We start from the raw sequence: 16,842 nt of genomic DNA on the forward strand, positions 1-16,842 counted from the left end.
GCAAGAGCAGTAGAGATGCTAGGTGGCTGTTGGCATTTGGTACAAATCTTCAAACTTAAAAGCACAATACAGGAAATTTCCTTGCAAGAGTAATTTTACAGTTTGGCAACTCAAGTAATGTGAGTTCTACCACCAGGCTAAAAGACGACTTTATGAACAGTTTCTAAAGTTCCACAGCCCATACTTTGTGATCTTTGAATCCAGTACACACTGCTTCTTACGTAGCCTGAAGAGAGGCAGGCAGTCTTCCCCCATCAGCAGCAGCAGCTGCGGCTGGTATGATTCTGCAATCAGCGTAAGAGGAAGAAATCTTTGGCACTGCATTCGTCTGGCCTTCTGAACCAAGATAAAGAAAGAGCCTTGCTGTTGTCACATAACGTAGACGGAAGAGGTAAAACACCATGAAAACAGTGACTTGGACTCCGGGGTTGATCTGGTGACGCTGTTAGGTCAGAGATATCAAAAACCTTTAATGCTTCCTAGCTGTTGTAGGTCACTACTTAGTGTTCCAGTAGAGCCTCCATCGGGTACCTTCTTGTTAACTTGAGTCTGTGAACAGTGGAGAATTTCCAAAACAGATTCTTTTCATTATGCCCAATTACTGGCTTCCCCTCCTCTCCCCAGTAGTGTTTTCAGGTGAAAGCAATTTTTATCATTTATTATTATTATCTTAGTTGTAAAGATTTTAAAAGTTGACCATGTGTGCTCTATTCATGGCAAGTGCTATGCGGCTATAGTGACGATAAATCCTAAAAGAGGTGAAATCCTAGTATGACTCACTGTTTTATTCAGGGTTACCCATCATTACAGAGTAAAAAGTTTATAAATAGGAATCGTCACTTGTGATATTCTTGGGTTTTATTTTCCTAGTCCTCCAAAAAGTTTAGTGGTCATTTCATATGTCTGAATCCTATACTGAAATTACGGTTAAAAGGAACTGTGGAAGCAGTGTTGCTGGTAAATATTTTCGGACTTGATTTAGAGAAGAGTACCATATTTAAAAATAAACTAAAGAGCTTACAGAATAGCATTTTTAATTTCCTGGAAGAAGTCTTTTAATCAATGTTTACTAAATAGACATAATTTAAACTTTAGAAAGTGAGCTCTTTTTCTGCCATGTTAGTGTTCAGTGGTGTTTAAGTATGTCTACTCTTTGGCCCCAAAAAGTTAAGCTGCTGCTACAACCCGGTTACACTTAGCAGCCTTGCTTATGATTCACAGCGTTTCCTCACCTGCCTGTTTGCCAGCTGGCACACTGTTGTGCTGTAATCCCAGGTCCAGCAGTCTTTGGCTCAGTAACTTTTCACCTGTATGTGTGTATTCTAACCTCCACCCCAGAGACTTTCTCCTCTGTCTCTTTCCCAACCTTTTGATATTGCTATGGAGCCACCAGGCTTCTTCTTATCTTAAAGGAAATGGTCTGTCAAAGCGTTTGTGTTTTCAGTTGTCAGGGCATGCTTATGTATATGTCATCTATTCTATTCTTACAGTCCTTTTGTTATCAGAAGAGTCTTCCTTATTCCACAGTAAATATTTCTGGTTATGTTCAAAGTACATTTTGTTGTGTTTGTTTCCTGGTCTAGAGGACATTTGTTGGTGCCATCTTCACAAATGTTATAAGTCATAACACCATTGCCAAAAGCTTTATCAAACCCCCTTTTCAGCTTGGCAGCATACTGAGAAAATCTCCAGCCACCTCAGATCCTTTTAGAAAGTAGGTCAGATGTAACTAATAAATGAGTCAAAAAGGCAGCACGTGCATGAAAGTGGTCCCCAGGTCTGTTTTAGTGACATTTTACCAGATTGCTAGAAGTCTCAAGGGATTTTGTAAGGGCTCCAAATTAATTTGGATTTTCTTGACCTTGTGTGTGTCATACACCACTCCTGATGAGAAGCAGAATGAGGTATAACATCAGATCATAATTGGCTGCTGAATCTTCAAACAGGACTCTCCAGGGAAACAGATGACTTGCCCTTCAGCTTTTGAAAATTTCTCAGCATTAAATAATCCAACAACTTTGATCTTTGTCAGTTGCACTTTTCATATGTTCAAAAGAAGAGGGCTGTCATTTGAGAAGCAAGGGAAACAGTTAATTTTGAATATGCTTTTCTGCATTTTGATATTTTTTATGGAAGTACAACATAAAGTTATTTAAATGTCCTGTCACACCCGCTAACTCTTCAGGGACAGCGTGACTAATTGGGACAGTGGTTAACAGCCACGATATGTGGTGGGTGTCCAGTAACTGAATAGTTTGCTTTCATCTTCAGAAAAGCCACGTACAAAAGATGATGCCATTGTTATTTACCATAGCAAAATTATACTGTATTGCCAAATGTCTAAATCCTCTGTGGCATAATTAATCAAGGAAAATTATTTCAGGATGTTTTAGCAAGCAGATGGTTGGCAGAATATGTTGGGCCTTAGAGTGTAAGTTCCCTTGAGGGAAGAGTACTTGGCTTTGGTGTGGAGACAAGGTCTTCCATGGTTTTAGCTATCTGGTGAACTTGTCTGTCTTTGCTCACAGTGACAGTGACAGGCTCAGTGGCAGCTCCCTGGGCCTCCTTGCCAGTTGCATGCACTGATCATCTGATATGTTGGCAGACAGAGCTGATTCTTGGATGCGTGTCTGAACCTCTGCATGTCTGCTTTTGGCAGAATTGAGTGTGACTCTTATCCTTTACCCATTAAGCTATCATTATGGCTTCCTTATCTCTGTTTCTTCTGCAGCATGCCTTTGAAAGTGTTTGACTCTTTTTTGGCAGTTTATTTGATAATGCACAAATGTGGAAAATGTGCATCTTATTTCTATCTAATATAGTGTATTTCTGCAAAGGAAAGAGAGTGGGACTTTAGGTAAAGATTTGTCAGAGTAAGTCGACAGCTCTTATTTTGGACTTATTTTGATTATTGATATGGAATTCTTTCCTAAGAGTTTGATTTACACACCCCTCTATGAAAACTTAAATGCCTCTGCTTAGCGCCCTCAAAATGTTGTATGTTCCTCTCTGAGCCTGATGTATTGCATATCATCCTTGTGTCCATTAGAGAAAAATTGGTGTCTTTTGTATTTGGTCTCTTGTATTTTGTGTGTTCTTTAGCCAGGTCAGAAGAGGCATATTAGAGAAAGATGATTGTGTGTAATTGCCATAAATGGAGTCTTTTCAGAGCCCCAGTCCGATTTACTAGGGGTCAGCAAAGAGTTTTTAGACTTGAAATCCACAGAAGGCATAACTCATAAATTGGACTTTGCTATTGACAAAAGAGAAAATATTTTCAAACCACATCTGACAAAGAATTGGTTTCTTGAATATATGAAGAATTCTCAACTGAACAGTTTAGAAAACAATCCTTTGGGGCAAAAGATATGAATAGACATTTAATTAAAGAGGATATATAGATGACAAGCACGTGAAAAGACATTCTGTATTATTAGTCATTAGGGAAATGTAAATTAAAACCACCATGAGATACCACTACACACCTATCAGAATGTGTAAAATTAAAAATAGAACAGCAAATGCTGGCAAGGAGCAGAGAGACTAGATGGCTTATCCATTGTTGGCAGGAATATAAAACTGGAAAACAGTGTAACCGTTTTTTTTTAAACATGCAACTACTATGACTCAGTAACTATTCTTTTGGACATTTAACCCAGAAAAATGAAAACTTAGGTTCACAGAAACCTGTACACAAACATAGCAGCCTTATGCATAATAGCCCCAAAGTGGAAGCACTGCAGATGACCTTCAGTGCATAAATGGTTAAATAAACTGGTACATCCACACCAAGAAATACTACTAAGCAAAAAATAGGAGCAAACTTTTGATGCAAGTAACAACTGTAGATGAATATCCAGAGAGTTACATTGAGTCAGAAAAGTCAGTCTCAAGAAGTTGCATCCTCTGTGATTCCATTTGTAATACATTTCTCGAACTGGCAACATTATAGTATGAAATACAGAGATCAGGGTGTTTGTCAGAGGTCAGAGATGGGGGATGGGTACCAAGGGAGATGGGTGTGGCCATAAAAGGGCAACAGGAATATCTATGGCAATAGGAATGTTCTGTATCTTGATTGTATCCATGTCAATAGTCTGGCTGCGATATTATGTTACAATTTTACAAAATGTTACCATTGGAAGAAATAAAGGGCACACAGCATCTCTGTTTCTTTTTTTACAATATGTATGAAGTTACAATTGTTTCAAAACTGAAAGTTTAATTAAAAAAAATAAAAGCATACCTACCCTTCTTGTGCCAGAGCCATATGAAATAGAATGCAGCCTGGGATAGAGATGAGCCATGCCTGTCCATGTGTTTACTTTGACTTATGTTTTCAGTATTTCTGGTCTCAGTTCAGTTCAGTCACTCAATTATGGTCTCAGTTCAGTTCAGTCACTCAGTTATGTCTGATTCTTTGTGACCCCATAGACTGCAGCATGCAAGGCCTCCCTGTCCATCACCAACTCCCGGAGTTTATTCAAATTCATGTCCATTGAGTTGGTGATGCCATCCAGCCATCTCATCTTCTGTCATCCACTTCTCCTCCTGCCTTCAATCTTTCCCAGCATCGGGGTCTTTTCCAAGGAGTCAGCTCTTCACATCGGGTGGCCAAAGTATTGGAGTTTCAGCTTCAACATCAGTCCTTCCAATGAACACCCAGGATTGAGCTCCTTTAGGATGGACTGGTTGGATCTCCTTGCAGTCCAGGTGACTCTCAAGAGTCTTCTCCAACACCACAGTTCAAAAGCATCAATTCTTCAGCACTCAGCCTTCTTTGTAGTCCAACTCTCACATCCACACACGACTACTGGAAAAACCATAGCCTTGACTAGACGGACCTTTGTTAGCAAAGTAATGTCTCTGCTTTTTAATATGCCGTCTAGGTTGGTCGTAACTTTCCTTCCAAGGAGTAAGCAAGCGTCTTTTAATTTCATGGCTGCAGTCACTATCTGCAGTGATGTTGGAGCCCAAGAAAATAAAGTCTGACACTGTTTCCCCATCTGTCTGCCATGAAATGATGGGACTGGATGCCATGATCTTAGTTTTCTAAATGTTGAGCTTTAAGCCAACTTTTTCACTCTCCTCTTTCACTTTCATCAAGAGGCTCTTGAGTTCTTCTTCACTTTCTGCCATAAGGGTGATATCATCTGCTTATCTGAGATTATTGATATTTCTCCCGGCATCTTGATTCCAGCTTGTGCTTCTTCCAGCCCAGCGTTTCTCATGATGTACTCCGCATAGAAGTTAAATAAGCAGGGTGACAATATACAGCCTTAACGTACTCCTTTTCCTATTTGGAACCAGTCTGTTCCATGTCCAGCTCTAACTGTTGCTTCCTGACCTGCATACAGATTTCTCAAGAGGCAGGTTAGGTGGTCTGGTATTCCTATCTGTTTCAGAATTTTCCAGTTTCTGGTGATCCACACAGTTTCAAAGCTTTGACATAGTCAATAAAGCAGAAATAGGTGTTTTTCTGGAACTCTCTTGCTTTTTCCATGATCCAGCGGATGTTGGCAATTTGATCTCTGGTTCCTCTGCCTTTTCTAAAACCAGCTTGAACATCTGGAAGTTCACGCATTGTTCACATATTGCTGAAGCCTGGCTTGGAGAATTTTGAGCATACTTTACTAGCGTGTGAGATGAGTGCGATTGTGCGGTAGTTTGAGCATTCTTTGGCATTGCCTTTCTTTGGGATTGGAATGAAAACTGACCTTTTCCAGTCCTGTGGCCACTGCTGAGTTTTCCAATTTGCTGGCATATTGAGTGCAGCACTTTCACAGCCTCATCTTTCAGGATTTGAAAGAGCTCAACTGGAATTCCATCACCTCCACTAGCTTTGTTCGTAGTGATGCTTTCTAAGGCCCACTTGACTTCACATTCCAGGATGTCTGGCTCTAGGTCAGTGATCACACCATCGTGATTATCTGGGTCGTGAAGATCTTTTTTGTACAGTTCTTCTGTGTATTCTTGCCACCTCTTCTTAATATCTTCTGTTTCTGTTGGGTCCATACCATTTCTGTCCATATGAGCCTATCTTTGCATGAAATGTTCCCTTGGTATCTCTAATTTTCTTGAATGGATCTCTAGTCTTTACCATTCTATTGTTTTCCTTTTATTTCTCTGCACTGATCACTGAGGAAGGCTTTCTTATCTCTCCTGGCTATTCTTTGGAACTCTGCATTCAAATGGGTATATCTTTCCTTTTCTCCTTTGCTTTTCGCTTCTCTTCTTTTCACAGCTATTTATAAGGCTTCAGAAAGCCATTTTGCTTTTTTGCATTTCTTTTTCTTGGGAACGGTCTTGATCCCTGCCTCCTGTACCATGTCACAAACCTTCATCCATAGTTAATCAGGCACTCTGTCTATCAGATCTAGTCCCTTAAATCTATTTCTCAATTCCGCTGTATAATCATAAGGGATTTGATTTAGGTCATACCTGATGGTCTAGTGGTTTTCCCTACTTTATTCAATTTAAGCCTGAACTTGGCAATAAGGGTCCTCCTTATGCAAGAAGTATTTATATGTAAAACACAGACAATCTAGCCAAAATTGTACTAACTATAAATGGAAAGTAACCTTTAAAATTGTATAAAAAAGTAAAAGTAAAAATATATTCAAGAAGTATTTACAGCAGTTTTATATTCTTTATAATACAGTTCAATCTATCCATCCACCAGGTTTTTCTCTGTTTTTATTGAAGTATAGTTGATTTACAGTGTTGTATTAATTTCTGCTGTTTGGCAAAGTGCACATATATGCATTCTTTTCTGTATTCTTTTTTACATATCCTATTGTTTTTAATATATCCTGGCTTATCTCAGGATATTGAATATAGTTCTATACAGTAGGACCTCGTTGTTTATTATTTACCACTGTTTTGGGGAGCTTTCTTAGCCGTGATCACCATATTGGGAATAAAAGATTGGAAAAGAAGTGTGGTATGGAGCTCAACCTGGGCACGTCCATTTCAAGTGTGAGTAGAGTTGATCATAGAAGGTTCTGGGGTGGGTGTTTGTTTTTAAAGCTTTGTTTTACCGTAACATGGTATTAATTTTATATTTTTAAATTTCAAGAGACTCAAAGATTCTGGTGTTTGGTTTTGGAATGTGGTTTAATGTGATTTTCACTACTTTTTCTCTCCACATTTGACTGTCAATTTGGAAGGCATTTTGCAGTTAGTGACCAAGTGAAGAAAAATAAAACCTAAAAGTTAAAGGTTAAATTTTATTCGGAGACTTTTCTGAGAACTAAGGCCTAGGGGATAGCCTCAGATAACTCTGAAGAATGCTGTGAAGAGATGAGGGAGGAGCCAGGGTGTATAGGAGTTTTTGCTGAAAACATGTGGTCAAACATCGAAATATTACTGCTATTCACAAAAAAAACAGATACTTCAGGTTAGTGATTTTTGTGCTTTTTTCTGTGCGGGAAGATGACTGGGCTCATTGAAATTATTCCTTAGGTAGGCATCTTAGATATACAGCCATGGAGGGCCATAGTATCCAGAGCACATAGTTTCCTGTTTGTCTCCATCCTGAATTTCCCTTAGCACTCACCGTGGGGCGCTGCAGCAGGGAAGGACAGCATTCCTTATTTACTGGAATGGTAGACACCGTACCCTTTCCACACAATCAGTGTTGTTTCTTAGTTTGTCTTGTGTATCTTAATCGCAGAGTCGTGTCCAACTCTTTGCAACCCTACGGACTGTAGCCTGCCAGACTCCTCTGTCCATGGAATTTTCCAGGCGAAAATACTGGAATGGGTTGCCATTTCCTATTCCAGGCAGGGAATCTTCCTGGCCCAGGGATCCAGCACTAGTGTTCGATGTTCTCTTGTGTCTCCTGCATTGGCAGGCAGAGTCTTTACTAATGTGCCACCTTGAAACTCCTAGTTTAATTGGCAGCATTTTTCCCTTGCTCCTCATGCGAAGAGTTGACTCATTGGAAAAGATTCTGATGCTGGGAGGGATTGGGGGCAGGAGAAGAAGGGAACGACAGAGGATGAGATGGCTGGATGGCATCACTGACTCGATGGACGTGAGTCTCAGTGAACTCTGGGAGTTGGTGATGGACAGGGAGGCCTGGTGTGCTGCGATTCATGGGGTCACAAAGAGTCGGACACGACTGAGCGACTGATCTGATCTGATCTGATCTGAATACATAAAATAATAATGAATCTTATAGTTTAGTGTCATCTTAAACTCAATGAGATCTGATAATGATGTCTAAAACCAACTGTCTGTATACTTTACCTGGCCCAACTTTATTAATTTATTAAACATTTTGTGGGGAGGTTTTTTTTTTCTTTAGAGGAACTGTTAACAGTTTGAGGGTCTGATGGTAAATTCTGTGACATTTTATGGCAATAATATATTACTGCCATATACTCAAGTACTGAAACCTCATTTCTCCTTATCTTTTTGTTTGTTTGTTTTTCAAGTGTCAATATACAGTATCTGGTTTTATGACAAGAACGACTGTCACCGCATAGCCAAACTCATGGCCGAGTAAGTATTTCTGTAACACCATAGATTTTAATTAGTGATATATGGCAGATGAAAAAATAATGTTTCCCCCTTCTCTTTGTTACCAGAGTCCACTAACTCATATATTTTCCCCCAATTTCCTTTTATTGTCAAAGTTTTGAAAAAGGCAGAAAAGCTTAAAGAAATCTCAAATTATCAATAATCCAACTACCACCAGTCTCTTTTTATATGTACCTTGGGTTGATGTGTGTGATTGTTTTTTATTCTTTTTTTTTATGTTCACTGAAAGAAAAATGCAAAACAAAAAAAGTTATAAGCTAATTTTTATTAAGTGACTATATTAAGGCCTATAGCCTGGGAGGTAGCCTCATCTAATTATTTAAGAGATAATACCACCAAGAGGAGAATATCTAGGAAAAATATTTACATAATTGGAATCATCTAAAGACTGCTTTGTTACCAAATTAATCAAACCAAAAAATGGTATTTAGTGTAGTCATATCAGAAAAAAAGAATTTAAAATATGATCCTCTGCAATAGTAACAAGAATTTTAAAATACTTCTGGAAAAAATAAAAGCAAAGACAAGGGAGCTAGAGAAGAGAATGCCAATAAAATGAGGATAGGTAAACTTTTTTGCTGAGAAAAACATATAATCAAGTATCAAAAGATTACTCCTAGTAATAACCAGACATCTCATGATGAAGATTTTAGTGCTTTCCTATATGTGGGAAGGTGCAAGAATCTGAGGTCAGTGAAGTGATTCCTTGGATATGCATCTTAATTATCTATGGGCCAGGATATCCAGAGCCCAGAATGTTTCCTGTTTTCTCCATCCTGAGCTCCTCTCACTGCACACTCTATGGGTAACTGCAGTGGCCCGTAGGCTTGATCCTTCTTGAGCTAGAATGGCAGGCAACACTTTTTTTTTTTTACACTTGCAGAAGTAAGATTACGCTGTACATTGGACTTTTCACGTCCACAGCATTTTTCCAGGACATTAAATAGTCTTCTGTAGTATTTATGTCTGCTTTGTATTCTGTTCTGCAGACAGATCCTAATTTAACCAGAGCCTTGCTGTTCAGCATGTGGTTAGAACCGTCCAGCTGCCTCGCTCCGGAGGGTATTCTCTGTGTCCAGAGCACAGCCCACCACTTGCAGTGCATCTGACTCTGATTCTCTCCAGATTTCCACTGTAGCAGGTGGAGCTGTGTTCAGTAACTGACAAAGAACTCCCACACACATCCATGGCTACTTCCTTTAAGAGAACTTATTTTTGACACAGATTCCAGGTTTAGAATCCCCAGTCCTTTAATGGGTTATGTCCCAGGAGAGCTTTTGTGAATCAGAATCTTGGAATTTGGAAACTAATTTTCATTGAATTGATGTTCTGAGGGATGGTCGTTGTCCTTTCTCAGACTGGCCCACAGAAGCCATCCCTCTGTATTGCTGGTACTGCCATTATGGTTTCTGGGAATCTAAGACGCAGGTGTTAGAGGGGCGTGAGGTACTACCACACCCTGGACAGAATGCTGCAGTGGGCAACGAGTTCTGGTGGATTTAAGTTTTCCTTTTCAGTTTCTGCCTGGATTTCCTCAGAAATGCTGGCCTCTCTTCCCCCTCCATCAAATCAGAATTCCCTTTGCTCTTCTGCAAAATTTTTACATGTTTGGGAGAAAACAGTTGATTTTTTCTTCTTTTGTCTAATATTAAACTAAATCCTGTTAAACTATAAATAAATAATTGGCCCCACATCCCATTTCCAGATATATTTGCATTTTAAAAGAAGTGCACATGGCCAAGGCCACATTTTAGTCCAGGACTGCTAACGTGTCTCAGTTGGGTTTTTTTCTGCTTCCCGCTTTGTTTGCTGTGGGTGTGACCCCAAGGACATTGTTCCACGTGAACTTGTGTCATTCATTTGAAAATGCATTGGCTTTCCACAACCAGACTTTTCTTTTTAGAACTTTTCTCTTAAAAAAAAAAAGATAGAAACTACTTTTTTACAAAGCCGTTTATTTAATGACCACTATCCGTACTTTTGAAAGGAACAGCAGAGGCAGTTTTTGATAACTTAGAAGACAGAGATTTGTTGATTTTTGGTTATCCTGAAATTGACAGTATTTTTCTTAAATGTCTATATTTTGGAGTATGTTAATACATAGACTTTCTCCTGCAGATTGAGAGCTTTGGGGCCCAAATTGAGAGACCCTGGCTCTTTCAGCTCTAACAGTTATTTGCAGGAAACCATTTTGAACTGTATTCTCTGTCAGTAGGCAGTACCCGTAAAGCAAGACTTCAGATCATAGATAAAGCAGAAGATAAAGCAAGGCTTATCTGAAAATACTGTAGTGAACATAAAAATAGGATGAGGAAGTAGAAACAGGAAGCAGAAAGGGAAAAGAAGGACATTCAGGTTTCCTTCACTAGAGATGCCCAAAAGAGGGGCATTTGCTTAAACGCTCAGCTTGTTTTACTAGAAGCAGTGGTATTGAAAGTGATTAGCAAATGCCTGCATGAAGCTGTTGATAGTGAGTTTTCAAGTGTCTGGCCTATTTATGGCTGAAGAGAATACCAAATATGTTCACATTAACTTTGTGATAAATGGCGTTCTGGTCACCAAAGATAAAAAGGTTATCTTTGTCTTCCTTTGCTCTGACTTTGCCTGCATACAGCCTCTTTTCGCTACGTATTTCAGAATATAATCTCTGTTAGCTGGAGAGACAGGTAAAATTCTCTGGGACATATTGTGCATCTAAATAAAAGTGCCTGCCACTGCCCATTCTGTTAAATCTAGTTCTTTCTACCACTGTTTTGACAGCTGCAATATAATAAAAATTCTTGAAGTAAAACATTGATTTATTCCAAAAGGTTGTTAATAAGAACTAAGAAGGTATATAGAACAGGTAAACTTCTAGACCTGTTCTATAAATAAATCTGGAAATTCTCTTTGATCAGTAGCAAAATTGAAAATTCACTAAACTTGGAAAATGTTGCCTCTCCTAAAGAGGAAATGCAGTCTGCCAAAAAGTGTTTTTAACAAAACCTAGTCTGAATGTTTGCCTATACATAGACTATAAAATTTGGAGAACTGATAGAAGTGAGCCCTATTCCTGATCTTACAAATGTCTTGGGGCATACTTTGGGTTTGGGAGGAAGGGAGAGGGGCAGGGCTGTTCTTCCCAGAGTGTGATTGGAAGAGGCCTTAGAGTCCAGAGCTCGGTGTGCCTTCCATGTTGCCAGCCAGTTTCTGCTCTCAGCAGTGGAGAGCTTTATAAGGTAGCCCGTTGGGTGGATGAACAGTGGTGATTATTAGAAATGTTTTTCTTTTGAGTGAAGATCACAAATCCAGTCCAGGTCAGAGAGAGGTGAATACTGGAGGTGAATACTAGCATGGCTAAGCCAGACAGTGTAGCAGGTGGTGGGTAGAAACGGGCTGTGTGGCCAGTCCTTGATGGTTGGCATGGCCTATAACTGAATATTAAATAATAAGTGTTTTTTCGGTTTTGGCTGCATCACTAGGTTTGTGGGATCTTAGTTCCCCCACCAGTGATTGAACCCCAGGCCCTTGGCAGTGAAAGCATGGAGTTCTAACTACTGGACCACCAGGGACTTCCCAGTTTGGGGAAAGCTTTAAACCCATCCTTGGAGAATCATAATACATTGTAGCTTATTAAAAACGCAGAACAATGTTGCTGTTTAAAAAAAAATCTGTGTTTAATATTGTTTAATCCGATGTTTTCAAATAAGAGAACCATCCCACACACACTAATAGGAGTTCCTAGGCCGGCTGTTTTAAAGCAGTGAACTGACATTGGGTACCCTGTTCTATGCCTCGTAGTCCATAAAAAAAAAAGCCTTTTACTACTGAATTATTTTATTGCCTGTCATCCTCACTGTCTGAAAGTTCTCAAATTAATTCAGTTATCAAGCTGTGACTGTGCCTATACTATCCCGTGGCAAGTAGGCCTGTTCATTACAGTTGGACTTGAAACCTGAATGGATGTTTAAAAGAAAAAAAGATTAGTTATCTTATTAAAATTTATTACATTAATTTCAAGCTTGAAAAAAAATATAAGAAGCAATAAAACATTTATGTGCTCACCACCCAACTTTTAGTTTCTCACATTTTGCTTCAGACTTTAAGATGTGGCAGGGAGAAAGGATGTTCCTAAGAAATGAAACCCCTCAGATAGATTTGCAGACCGCAACCCTTGACTTAGACCTTGACTTTTCATGCTTTTTTTAATATATATTTTCAAGTGCAAAATTAGCTTAAGTAGCACTAGTCAAGATAAAGAGCATTGCCTCAATCACCCTGACTTTAGTTACCCACTTAGTGATTTTTTTAAGGAGACAAGGAAAATCTTTTGTTTGCTTGTAGAGTTATCGCTGATTTTTGAAGATTCACCAAGATCTTCATTTTCAAGATGCTAAGCTTTTTCCTTGCTCCCCATTATTAATACACACTCTCCGTAGAAGTTGTTCACCTGTACAGCCTTCCTTTGTCTTGGTGGCATTGTCCATTTTCAGATTTACTTTACCAGTTAGTTTGACTGATCCTGAGATACTTGTAGGAAAGAGAGAGAAATAATGAGTAATTTAGTAGATTTTAAACGTATCTACTTCTACCAAATCTGGAAAGGAATTCTGTATTTTTGGCCTTCTAACAGTGAACTATATTGGTTGATACTGTTGTGAGTGAGATGGTGAAAGAAATCAGTCATGTCTTACTGGGATGAGGTAGCTGAGGCTCTGTGTTGTGTATTGTGAGGAAGGCATTGTTACCATGAGGCAGTCTTCCAGTATCCTTGGAAATGGACGCCAAAATCTTGGGTCATATTGTGTCAAAAAAGGTCTTTCTAAAACTTGGTTCTCTTCCTCTAGTGTGGTAGAAGAGGAGACACGGCGGTCCCAGCAAGCAGCTCGGGATAAGCAGAGTCCCAGCCAGGCCAATGGCTGCAGTGACCACAGGCCCATCGACATCCTGGAGATGCTAAGCAGAGCCAAGGATGAGTACGAGAGGGTGAGGCTGTGTGCGCTGAGCAGGAAAACCAGAGCAGGGAGGAGACCTGTGGTGGGTCTGGTGGACTGGGGAGCTCACCTCCAGGGCCAGCAGGAATAAGTAGTTCAGAAAGAAAACATGTCTTATAGATAAGGAAGGGGATTTTCTTACCTCTGAAAATTCAGAGTGTTCTTTTTCTATTCCTAAAAAATTACTGCGGGAGAAAAGGATTTTGGAAAATAAAAGGTCCCACTTCCTGGGTAAAGAAATGTACATTAGAACCCATGAGACGTTTCAAGTTCTACCAGATTCCTCAATGTCTGTCTTAGAGAATTACAAAGAATTTATGGATCTATGAAAATTAATACAGGAAAGGCAATCATCTCTATAATGAATTCATTGATTCTTAGGAAACTGGATGAAGTAAATAAATTTCAAGAATCATTTCTGAGCTTTTAAGTTACCATGTATTACCATAAATTCCCTCCCATACCCTTAATGAGATATGCGTTATCTACTTGCCTTCTGTTTTTATAGAGACCTTTCTGTGTTGTGGTGACAGCTAATAAGTTGAGAGCTCTGTCACCCATTCCCAGTGAGGACGAGATCAAGGTGCCACTTGGGACAGAAAGTATAGGTGCTGCACACTAGAGCAGACCCTCCAGGAGGTGGCCCGCCTTCCTCCTCAGGCTGGGAAGCAAGTCATCTCCAGAGGAAAGAAGGAACTGAAGCCTTGTTTCTGTGTGCAGAGCTGCAAAGGAACTCTAGGTCACATGAACAGTATAAAAATCTGACATGATTTCTGGTTAATGCACATTGCAAAGGTAGAAAATAATTGCTGTTGTAAAGAAAATTCTTCTGGTATGGTATGGAGTAAATAAAATTTCTGTGGTTGGATTAAGACTAAACCTTTGGGGATTTAGTTAAATCTTTGATATTTCCTTCATAATGTGTTCTTTCTATTTTTGAAGCCATCCATAAATAGGTGGCACTTCCTTAAACAGGAGTATTGTTGCTTGTCTGCACTCGCCTGTCATCTGTCATATGCTGTTAGTCTTAGCAGCGGCCCATGAGTTCACTTCTTAGTGTTTGGATGAGCTCTCCTCTGCCTCAGATGGTTCCAAGTAGACCCTTTATCTTTAGGTAGAGACTTGGGAGATTGCCAGATTCATCTGTGCAACAACTTGGGTGAATCTCAAAGGCATTATGCTAAGGAAGCCAGCATTCCATTTAGATGACAATCTCGAAAAGACGGAACTAGCGCCAGAGAAGAGTCACTGGTTGCCAGGAGTGGAAGGAGGGCACAACTGCATTGGGATAGCACAAGGGAGTTTGGGGAGGTGATTGGATATCCTGATTGTGGTAATGGGTACACAAAACTATACATTTCAAAAGTTAATTTTGAAAGTGAAAGAAATGGTAGCCCTCCAGGCTCCTCTGTCCGTGGAATTCTCCAGGCAAGGATACTAGAGTGGATTGCCATTTCCTTCTCCAAGGGATATTCCCAACTCAGGGATCAAACCAGGGTCTCCTGCATTACAGGCAGATTCTTTACAATATGAGTCACCAGGGAAGCCTGGTGATACATTTCAAAAGTTAATTTTACCATATATTAACTTTAAAAAAAAATGGAAAAGAATATATAATATAGTAATGCTGTTTGCTTGTCCTTAAGGGGTTATAAAAATAACAGTTGTTACGAACACTATTGTCTAAAATCATGTGCTTAGCTTTCTAGAAATTTTATTGTCCAGTTAATTTCCATATTTACATGCAGGTCCAAAGCAAACATTTGGCATTTGGCGGGGGTGGTTATCCTTGACTTTTAAAATAATACTTCTGTTAACAGTAACCTTAAATGCTGTTTTGTAAACCAAACAATAGCAAGTTTTTTCACATGATATACTTTTCCTTTTAATTTAAGAATCAGATGGGCGACTCAAATATCTCCAGCCCTGGGCTGCAGCCAAGTACTCAGATCTCCAATCTGGGAAGCACTGAGACGCTAGAAGAGACACCATCTGGGTTGCAAGATAAGGTTTGTACAGCTCAAGCCCTAGCTTTGTCCAAAGTAACCTAACACAGAGTCAGCATTTTGTAAGGGTTTTGATGCAGTACAAGTTTGAGCCGTTGATCATCTGTCAGAGTATGTGCATATAGGCAGTAGCGTGATGTCATCCTCTCATGTCATTTCCCCTGGTCCGTGTAACTGTCTTTCATCCGGGTTTTGCAGTAGCCTCCTATCTGGTTTCCCAGCTTTTGCCCTAGCCACTCCCTCTCCTCTTCTTGACCCAGGGGTCAAAGTAATCCTGGTTTAACCTAAGTTAGACCGTGGCCTTCCTCCAATCGTGTCTCATCTCACTCGAATAAAAGCCAGGGTCACAACAGTAACCCTTAAGGCCCTCTCTGATCTGGCCCCCTTAGCCCTGGCCTCATCTTCCATCTTTCTGCGTCGTTCCCAGCCTCATAGGCTTCTCTACCTTTTCACAGATGTGTCAGTCCTGCCTCTGCCTCAGGACAGGCCTTTGCAGCTACAGTCCCCTTTGCAGTCAGAGTCCCCACAGCCTGAAAGACTTGCCTCCTAGAAGTACCTTTCTCCCATTCTAGTGTCTTCCATATAGGTGGGGGCCTTTCACACCACCCTATTTTAAATAACAATCCTTCCCTACCCCTGTTCCACTGTGCTTTATTTTCTTCCAGCTATCAGGGTTCGTGGTTTTTTTAAGTTTTGTGATTGTCTCCTCCCCACCAAAATCCAAGTATCATAGGGGGCTGCCTTGTTTGCTACTGTATCCTCAGCACCCAGCACTGTAAATATTTGTTGAATGAAATCGTTCTCTTTGTTTTTATTTCTTTTTATTTTACTATTTATATTTTTATGAAGTAATTCTTGAAACTGATGACTTGATAAGTGAACAGATATCAAGTAAAAGCCATAGTTTTTTAAGCTTTTTATTTTAAGATAATTACAGATTCATATACAGTTGTAAGAAATAATACAGGAAGAGTAAAAGCCATAGTTTTTTAAGCTCTTTAAGATCATTACAGATTCCTATGCAGTTATAAGAAATAATACAGAAAGATCCATGTCCCTTTCACCTGTTTACTCCATTGATACCAGCTTGAAAACTAGAGTACAGTATCACAACCAGAATATTAACCCAGTATACCCATCTTGTTGGAGAAGGAAATGGCAGCCCACTCCAGTGTTCTTGCGTGGAGAATCCCAGGGACGGTGGAGCCTGGTGGGTTGCCATCTATGGGGTTGCACAGAGTCGGACACGACTAAAGCGACTTAGCAGCAGCAGCATACCCATCTTGTTCACGTTTCCTCAGTTGTTGTATTCATAT

At 39.8% G+C, this 16,842-nt stretch overlaps 1 protein-coding gene across 1 annotated transcript in view; it reads left to right on the forward strand.

Annotated features, from left to right (window-relative positions):
* The window catches only part of DCP1A (decapping mRNA 1A), a 44,063-nt gene that overhangs the window by 12,153 nt on the left and 15,068 nt on the right, over positions 1–16,842 (forward strand). The window contains 3 exon segments of the mRNA NM_001102330.1: positions 8,442–8,508; positions 13,374–13,512; positions 15,416–15,529. Coding sequence (NP_001095800.1) covers positions 8,442–8,508; positions 13,374–13,512; positions 15,416–15,529 — 320 coding nt within the window.

The sequence above is a fragment of the Bos taurus genome, chromosome 22 (assembly GCF_002263795.3).
Source record: "Bos taurus isolate L1 Dominette 01449 registration number 42190680 breed Hereford chromosome 22, ARS-UCD2.0, whole genome shotgun sequence".
In the NCBI taxonomy this organism is placed as follows: domain Eukaryota; kingdom Metazoa; phylum Chordata; class Mammalia; order Artiodactyla; family Bovidae; genus Bos; species Bos taurus.